Consider the following 9,006-nt stretch of genomic DNA (forward strand, 5'->3'; position numbering starts at 1 on the left):
GATTAAAAATGACCCTTCTGTGAATGGACTTGTGTGCCTGATAGCGGCCGCGCGTCTTCGTCCTCTGAACTGTGTCCAGGGAGAGTACTGTCCCACCACATGCGGCGTGTCCGACTACATGCTCAGATACATGCCGGCGGCGGAGAAGGACTTGGAGCGTTTGGAGGAGCAACTCGAGTCCATCGCCAATTTCACCAAGGAGACCGAAGAGACGGTCGTCTACATGAAAGATTCCGCGCTTTCGGCCCAGAAGGCTTCGCAGCCAGGTAGCGTGGGTTCGATTCCCCTCCCCGATGGGGCTGGAGAACTTTGTAAAACACTGTGGTCAGGGGTGTAAAACTGCCGTGGAGGTCATTACAGAGACAAACTTTATGTTTCAGACCTGTACCTCAAAAAATCCCAAAGCATGATGGATGACATCCGTCGATTTGAACAGACCATCATTGCACAGGAGGAGCAAATAAAGTAAGTCACCGTTTGTAATGGAAATGAAATCACCATTACCAATCGTTTCATTATGATTGTCAATGTTTTTCCGATTTTTAGGCCATCAGTGGTTCCTCCCGCTTCTTAATTGTTGTCTTATCTATTAAATAACATATTTGAAGTTTCACTTCATCTTCTCTTTCCAGCGATCTTCAGAATTTGATTACCTCCAACGAGAGGAGAATGTCAGACTTGAAACAACTCTCGGTCCACATGCAGCAGAAATGCAGCGAGCCCTGCAAAGACTCGGTGGCGATCCAGCCCCTGAAGGGGACAGGTAGGAGGGGGGGGAAACCAGGAAAATGATCCTCATTGACCCTCGGGTCATTCTTCTTTCACAAGAGGTTTCTCAATCGCGGCTCATCTGAACATTTGGCCGAGTTCTGTGTTTATTTAGGGACGAGAAATCAATATGGTGCATCAAAGCAAAATGAACCAATGGGTTGGGACCATGTTTAATGAGTGAGATTCTCAGAAATAAATCCAGCAACAGGAACATACTTTTTTTTTTTTTTTAAACGTTAAACTAACTAACCTCTTTATTCTTTCAGACTGCCAGGATGTTGCGAACAAAGGCGCCACCATCAGTGGCCTCTATTACGTGAAGCCAGCTAAAGCCCCCGAGCAGTTCCTGGTCTACTGTGAGATCGACAGCTTCGGACGCGGCTTCACGGTCATCCAGAGGGTACGATTCCATGGTCCTCCAGAGCCTCTGGTTGTTTGGTCATGTTTTCACCGCTCCAAAAATCCCCCCCCCAAAAAACCCTTTTTCTGTTGAATTGAAGTGTACTGGACAGTTTGAGGACAGATGTCTCTCTGCTGTCTGAATAAGAAGGACTTTACTTTAAAGAAAAAACAAGTTGTAATAAGGGACTGAAGAAAATGATGCAAGGCCGATTGTGTATGAATTCTTATGTCCGACTAGTCAAGGTTTATCATGAAGTCTGAGGGAGGGGTGGGGGGGGCTCGAAAGAGACCGACACTGATCGCTCCTTCGCGCTCCACAGAGACGCGACGGCAGCCTGGACTTCAAGAAGGACTGGATCCAGTACAAGAACGGCTTCGGCTACCTCTCGCCGGACGACACCACCGAGTTCTGGCTCGGCAACGAGAAGATCCACCTCCTGACGGCCACCACCACCATGCCCACCGTGCTGAGGATAGAGATGGTCGACTGGGAGGGCCAGAAAAAGTACGCACGCACGCACACAAGCACGATGACAGAGCAGAGGGAAAGAAAACTGAACAGAACACTGATCCTTGTCTCCTCTTCTGAAGACATGCCGACTACACCACGTTCCGGGTGGGACCCGAGATCGACATGTACCGCCTGACGTACGGGTATTACTTCGGCGGCGACGCCGGGGACGCCTTCGACGGCTTCGACTTCGGCGACGACCCCAGCGACAAGTTCTACACGTCGCACAACGGCATGCAGTTCAGCACCTTCGACAAGGACAACGACAAGTACGGGGGCAACTGTGCCGAGCAGGACGGCTCCGGCTGGTGGATGAACAGGTGCCACGCCGGGCATTTGAACGGCAAATACTACCAGGGTAAGACACCCCCCCCCCCCCCCCCCCCCCGCCGCGGCTGAGGCACTACAAGGGGACCCCCCACTCCCCCCCCCAAAAATGCACTCCGTTCTGAACTGTTGGGTGTTTTTTCCTCCGTCCAGGTGGCCGGTACACGGAAAAGGACGCGGGAGAATTCGGCTTCGACAACGGCATCATCTGGGTCACGTGGCACGACCGCTGGTACTCCATGAAGGAGACGACCATGAAGCTCATTCCGCTCAGCCGCATCGCGGCGGGCGGCGGGCAGCAGGCCGGGGTCAAACAGTTCGCCGGGCTCTAAAGAGAAGAGCAAATGAGCTCTTGATCCCTTTTAGGCTGCAGGAAAGGTTTTCCAACCTTCTAAAAAGGGAGAGATCCTCGAGTTGTTTTTCCTGCTTACGTGTATGTGTGTCTTTTTCTAAATGTAACGGGACAAAATGACTATCAGCAACAAGGTATATAGAAAAGTATCACGGAAAGAGAACATGTATGCATGATTTTTAGGGTGAACACTCGCTGACTTTGTACCCGTTTTACTGATCTGACTTGGCGGGACACTGTTTGTCCTCGGTGTTGTTTTTAGAAGTAAATCTTTTCTTAAAATGTCCGTTACCTCGTGGCCTTGGTTTGGACTCGGTGGACACAGAGTGACCAGCAGCTGCTCTGTGTCAACAATGTGGAGGTGAGACAAACGCAGCTCGTAAAGAGAAAATAATCGAGAACGCTTCAAGACAAATAATCTGAAGGGAATCTGCCAAAACTTTTTCATTGTGCTTTTTCGTTTTTTTTCAAGTGATCAGAAATGCATATATGACCAATACATGTACTTGAAATAAATACCATCTCAAATAAATAATGGGTCTAATTTATTAGCTGTATGACAAATTCAACACCACTGTGGAGGAGTTTCAATAACTATTAATAAAGTGTTGGGCTTTTGGATTTTCACCTGGTCATATTCTTATTTTATATTTATCAAAATGAATTGCTTTTTGATTATTTATCCGAGTAGACATTTTAAGCCAATTCAATTGTAGGTTTAATGGAAACAAATTGGTTCAAATCAATTTGCTTTATATGCAAACACAATACATGGCCTACCAAACACATAATTGAATTATTCAAAAAGGTTTACTGAGGCAGTGATCTTCAGTGCAAGGGGCACTTGAAGTCATTCTAGCATAAGTTAAGGAAGTTTGAAAATGAATGAATTAAACTAAAGCGCTCTTCAAAGAAACTCTTAGTTGGAAAATCAATCCTCTTAAAACCCACTTACATTTGTTTATGTTGATGTGTTGCTCTGCCTCAATCATCTGACATTTGTATATGGTTTCATGCATTGCTCTTTAATTACTAAAACAGCTTACTATGAAGTTAACATAATTTTTTATTTCTCACACTTATACCCTCAGGCCTAACATGGAACACCGATAACGCCAGATTTTGTGAAGGGTTCTGATCGGAGCATGTCATGTTTGTTTTGATCCGTTTATTTACTTGGCATAGTGTACTGCTGGTAGCCCTTGTCCTCATGCTTCATTACACTAGAGTCAATAACGACATGTGGAGTCCAAACTCCATCTTTGTTGCAGAGGTTTGTGCCAAGTAAAATGGTCTAATATAAGGGAACATCATTGTACACAAAGGCTTATCCTCCCTCCGCCTTACTTTACAAAGTCCCTCCAGTCGATGGGTGTTCTTAGAAATAGATCTCACATTAATCACAGCAAAATTGCATAAACAGTTTTACTTTTGAACCAGATTGATTAGTCCTACAATGCAACAGCGTGGCCACCTGCACACTTTGCACTAAGTGCTTTAAGTTTTTTGCCATTGAAGGATTGGATAACCATTGATCAATGTACCCTGTTGGGCAAACAGGGCTTTAGGCACAGGAGGCTGTAAACCAAACTTTGGTCTGTAGTCCTCCAAAGTCCATATATTATATCACAAGACATACACACACACCATTGTTACTCAAAATACTAAATGTAAGTTATTTTATCCTGTCATAGCACTATCTTGTGCAGCCGTTGTCGTTTTGTGGTTGTTTTGAATAATCGCGTTGGTTTACAACTCCCGGCCGGAAGGGGGCGCTGACTAACGTCGACCGGCTGTCGGTGACGTTTACTTCCGGTTCAACGGTTCACCGGCTTCGGGGATGGCCATGTTTTCATGATCGTGATACATCTTTGAGAGCTACCAAACAATAATCCAGTCAAAAGAAGAGGTTATTCTTCAGCCGTCGTGGTTTTGTCCGTGTCGATACCGTCAGAATGGCCGAGGTAATTCGAGGTTTGAAGTCTTGTTCTGGGCTTTTCTTTCTTTATCTCCCGCTCAGACGCTCCAGAACGCAACGTTAACGTATCGGGGCCCAGCTAATTGCTGGATCGCGTTTTATTCACGCTGCGATTTGTTGTTCTTATGATTTATATCGAAACAGTGCGGCGTTTTGTGAATGTCGCCGGGTTTGTGTACGTAAACCGTACTTTCGTAATGTATGATTATTATTATTATTTCGTTGTACAGGATGTCCAGAAGCACTCAGTCCACACTCTGGTCTTCAGGTCCCTCAAAAGGACGCATGATATGTTTGTGTCCGACCATGCGAAGTCCATCGCACAGGACGAAGAAAGGTAACTTCAGAAGAGCTGTTTTAACTCCATTTAGTTGTGTTCCACTATTTAATGTTCATCACGGATCGTCAACCGCTGGCTTATCGTTACCGTAAAGACACGTTTCCATTGCTTGAAAATGCGACTTCGTCAGAGATGTGTCAGTTATTTAACTTGCTTGACCAAAATGAATGTATGTTTTTAATAATTAATATTAGTGTCATGTAAAAAGTGACACCCCATGACAACAGATTTTATTGTTCAAAGCAATCAGCCGTGTACTGTTATGTATTGCATTGGTAAAAAAAAAAAACGTTTTATTTTTATAAAAGAACTTATGCACAATTTTGTATTTGCAGCCACAAGATGAAGATGGGTGTGAAACTGAAGGCGGATTACAGTGCAGTTTTACACATGCCTGTCTTGAAAGAAGGGACGGAACGAGTGTCCCAGCTTGCTGGCAGTACGCTGGGCCACCAGAGCTACACACAGCCAGGTGAGGGTAAAACAAGCTGCACTGTCCAGGCAGATATTTCACTCCTTTGCCTCCAGTATTTAGAGCGGTTTCGTTATTTATTTGGGGTGATTTTAAGAAAAAAAACAAAAAAACAATTGATTTGTGGTTTGTGTTTCAGGGGATGACCCAGATTACCTGATCACCGGGACACATGCTTATCCCTCTGGACCCGGTAAATACCCTACCATTAACTTAACCGAGCTGCGTGTATGTGATTGCACCGCTCACTGCTTTTGTTTATTTTTTTCCTCAGGGGTGGCCCTGACTGCTGACACAAAGATGCACAGGAATCCAAGTGAGGGAGGAGTCCACTCCATGGCGCTGGTTTTGCCGCCATCGCAAGCCAGGTAAAGCTTTCCTCCCTTCCACGGTGTGTAAATTAAGGGTCCGCTCGTTCATATCTGTAAACGAGGTGCGCGTCTTTTTGAATTTCAGGCTGGACGCAAGCCGCACTGCATCCAGCGTGGGGGACATCCATCGGCACGCGGGAGGAGCAGAGAGATCTCACCCCCAGTCGACTGCCGTGGTCCGTTCTGTTTTTTTTGTTGTTTTTTTTCCACTTTGAGGGGGTATCGTGTTGACAGAGAAGTGAAAATCTGAGACACAAATGTTTTATTTCTCTCAGTCGCTGTTGGAAGGAGGCGGCACCAGAAATTCTACGCTCGCGAGGAAAGCACCAACCATGCCTAAACCCCAGTGGCATCCACCTTGGAAGCTGTTTCGGGTAAAGTGCAGATCATTTGACCGCAACACGAGGGCTCCACCCGGGGTGTGTCTTCTGCGTTGTTCTGAACAGCAGTATGTTCTGATCTGATCAGGTCATCAGTGGTCACCTTGGCTGGGTGAGATCCATCGCTGTGGAGCCGGGGAATCAGTGGTTTGTCACCGGCTCTGCGGATAGAACCATAAAGGTGAGTAAAGCGGAAATGTGTCAGAATGAAAGGAGAAGGAAAAAAATGAGGTCTGGAAATGTTTACATCACCAAATAAAATAAGAAATACTATAATATCTTATATATGGAATTTTACGTTTTTATCTTTTTTTCAGTATCACAACTACTTTATTTGAATGTCCCTCAAAATGTCCTACTGGAAGATGAATGCCGTTTGTCTTGACAGATCTGGGACCTGGCCAGTGGGAAACTGAAGCTCTCCCTGACTGGACACATCAGCACCGTGCGTGGTGTGGCGGTCAGCAACCGGAGCCCTTACCTGTTCTCCTGTGGGGAAGACAAGCAGGTCAAGTGCTGGGATCTGGAGTACAACAAGGTAGGACGTCATGGGACGCCCGTTTATCTTGAAGGTCCATTAAAAGGAGATTTCTGTTGATGCCTCGTAGTGGTTGGTGTTATCCTGACAATGTGTTTTTGTGTGCTAGGTCATCAGGCACTACCACGGACACCTTAGTGCTGTGTACGATATCGACCTACATCCGACTATCGACGTGCTGGTGACGTGCAGCAGGGATTCCACAGCTAGGGTAAGCTCACATTTGTGTGTGTGTGATAATTAATAAAGACTTGATGAGACCACATTTCAACTTGGCAGAGTGGTTCTGTAATTACCAGTAATGAGGCATTGCCCTTACTTATGAGACTGAATAACGTTCCTCTTGAACATATGCACCATTCGCAGTGAGGTTGTAATAAAATGTGTCTGATCCGCTGGGTGGCACGGGCCCAGCAGCAGTTCAGCAAAGGGATTCTCGCTCCAGCCAGTAAAGTAAAGTCGGCAACCCCCGCTGACGAGTGAAGAACGCGTTGAACTAACGCCTAACTCGTCTGTCCCTGCAGGTCTGGGACATCAGGTCCAAAGCTAACGTGCACACACTGACCGGCCACACCAACACCGTGGCCACGGTGAGGTGTCAGGGTGCAGAGCCACAAGTCATCACTGGTAAAATGAACTGTTGTCGCGGACGTCGTCGCAGTCGCCGACTGGTCGGCCTTTTAGCCGCTTGAATGACAACAGATTTGACGTCTTGCAGGGAGCCACGATTCAACCATCAGGCTGTGGGATTTGATCGCTGGGAAAACCCGAGCAACGCTGACCAACCACAAGAAGTCTGTCCGAACTCTGGCGCTGCACCCCAGGCAGTAAGTTGTATGACCCTGAATACAGTGCCTTACTGTAGAATGAGACGGTGTTGGAACTGAATTGATACCTGATCCAGTTTCTATTAAGCAATTGTTTACATTTTTGTGGTAGTTGTTTCTGCAAATGGTTCATTGTTAGAACATTCGTGGCGTTAAATTGTAACTGCGAGACGTTTGACCTTCTGGTTGATAAATCAATAATACCATTCTTAAACAATACTATTTTGTCTTCTATTCCCCTCTCAGATACACTTTTGCCTCTGGTTCAGCCGACAACATCAAGCAGTGGATGTTCCCAGATGGCAACTTCATCCAGAACCTGTCGGGCCACAACGCCATCATCAACACGCTCGCCGTTAATTCTGATGGCGTGTTGGTGTCTGGAGGTACGCCCAATCAGCCACGCCGCTAACTACATGACGTCTAAGGCGCTCCACCAGATTCCCGTTGCCTTTGACGCTCACTCCCGTTGTGTCTCCGTAGCCGACAACGGAACCATCCACATGTGGGATTGGAGAACGGGCTACAACTTCCAGCGGATCCACGCGGCCGTGCAGCCGGGCTCCCTGGACAGCGAGTCGGGCATCTTCGCCTGCATGTTCGACAACTCTGAGAGCCGACTGATCACGGCGGAGGCCGACAAGACCATCAAAGTGTACAAAGAGGACGACACCGCGGTAAGTTCAGCCGGGATGTTTAACCTTTCTTTTTTTTTTCATTAGCTGGTGGCAGCAGGCGGATGAAAACTGTCTTTTTTCCTTCTTTTTTTGCAGACGGAAGAAAGCCATCCAGTCAACTGGAAACCAGAAATCCTCAAGAGGAAACGATTCTAATTGTCGCATTTGCTCCTCAATTTTATTTCTACCAAAACCAATCCTTTTTGTAAAAAAATAAAATGCCCATCAAGTTTTTCTTGCTAATGTTTTTTCATAACAAAGACGACCACACGGTCCTGTTTTTATTCCCCAAAAAAACATTTGCCGTGTTCATCGTAAGACGTCAGTCCAATACAGTGTTTGTTCTTGATGACGACATTTCTCTGGTCCGTCTGGTCCACCACCATCAGCCACTCGCCGAGGGATCGACCTCAGAGTGCAGCCGATTGCTCAAACGTTACAGAAGGACACAATGTTTTTTTTTTTTTTTTTTTTTTTTTTTAACCCGTTTTACTTTCAGCTTTATTTTCTGGTTGGCAATGTGAAGTTTATTTCTGTTGCATTTAATAAAATCTAAATTTTTCACATACTTCACTCGCTGTTTTCCTCTTCTTTTTTTTTGTTGCATGTGACGCTCCTGTGGTACTCCCAGCCGGTAGCCTTAGTCTCCAGCCAGTAACTGACCTCCAGGTGCCTCGCTGAGCCCGACCGAGTGTCTGCGCTGCTCGTCACGCTCACCACTACAAACGTGTTTGGCTCAATGCAAGTTCAACAGCTTACAATTACGGCGCTTTGACAGCGGTTTCCTCTCAAGGCGAGGTTTGGGTGTAGCTTCTGTGGAGGAGTTTACTGGAGTTGGCGGACCAACGGCCCGGTTGCCTCTGTTGCTTGGTAACCGTGGTGGCGAACGCCATCGGGAGGCGGCATTGAAGCTCCCCAGAGGGCCGTGGAGTTGTGCTGATGATGTAAAATGCAAGATTGCTATTATTTGGTCAATCCATGTTACTCTCACATTGGTCTTCAGGATGAATCTTTCACCACTTTACCATAGTCGTTTCCATCTTTTAGGTCAAACCCATTT

General features: G+C 46.4%; 2 protein-coding genes across 5 annotated transcripts in view; both read left to right on the forward strand.

The window, feature by feature from the left end:
• The window catches only part of fgg (fibrinogen gamma chain), a 51,042-nt gene extending 48,052 nt beyond the window's left edge, over positions 1-2,990 (forward strand). For 3 of the 4 annotated variants that reach the window (XM_062564367.1, XM_062564369.1, XM_062564368.1), the window contains exons 4-10: positions 80-266; positions 381-465; positions 609-763; positions 1,038-1,171; positions 1,494-1,678; positions 1,765-2,042; positions 2,165-2,990. In XM_062564367.1, coding sequence (XP_062420351.1) covers positions 80-266; positions 381-465; positions 609-763; positions 1,038-1,171; positions 1,494-1,678; positions 1,765-2,042; positions 2,165-2,343 — 1,203 coding nt within the window. In that variant the 3' untranslated portion in view covers positions 2,344-2,990. The remainder of the gene's footprint in view (positions 1-79; positions 267-380; positions 466-608; positions 764-1,037; positions 1,172-1,493; positions 1,679-1,764; positions 2,043-2,164) is intronic. The other variant, XM_037472601.2, reaches the window with a different exon arrangement.
• Positions 2,991-4,172: 1,182 nt separating this feature from the next.
• On the forward strand, positions 4,173-8,519 carry plrg1 (pleiotropic regulator 1). The gene is made up of 15 exons (XM_037473037.2): positions 4,173-4,327; positions 4,572-4,678; positions 5,017-5,153; positions 5,293-5,346; positions 5,428-5,521; positions 5,610-5,700; positions 5,800-5,898; positions 5,993-6,085; positions 6,293-6,442; positions 6,552-6,653; positions 6,967-7,069; positions 7,161-7,269; positions 7,516-7,655; positions 7,753-7,946; positions 8,043-8,519. The coding sequence occupies exons 1-15, from the start codon at positions 4,319-4,321 to the stop codon at positions 8,100-8,102; spliced, it is 1,542 nt and encodes a 513-aa protein (XP_037328934.2). The 5' UTR covers positions 4,173-4,318; the 3' UTR covers positions 8,103-8,519.
• Positions 8,520-9,006: the final 487 nt, after the last annotated feature.

Source organism: Pungitius pungitius, chromosome 9 (genome assembly GCF_949316345.1).
Source record: "Pungitius pungitius chromosome 9, fPunPun2.1, whole genome shotgun sequence".
Taxonomy (NCBI): Eukaryota; Metazoa; Chordata; class Actinopteri; order Perciformes; family Gasterosteidae; genus Pungitius; species Pungitius pungitius.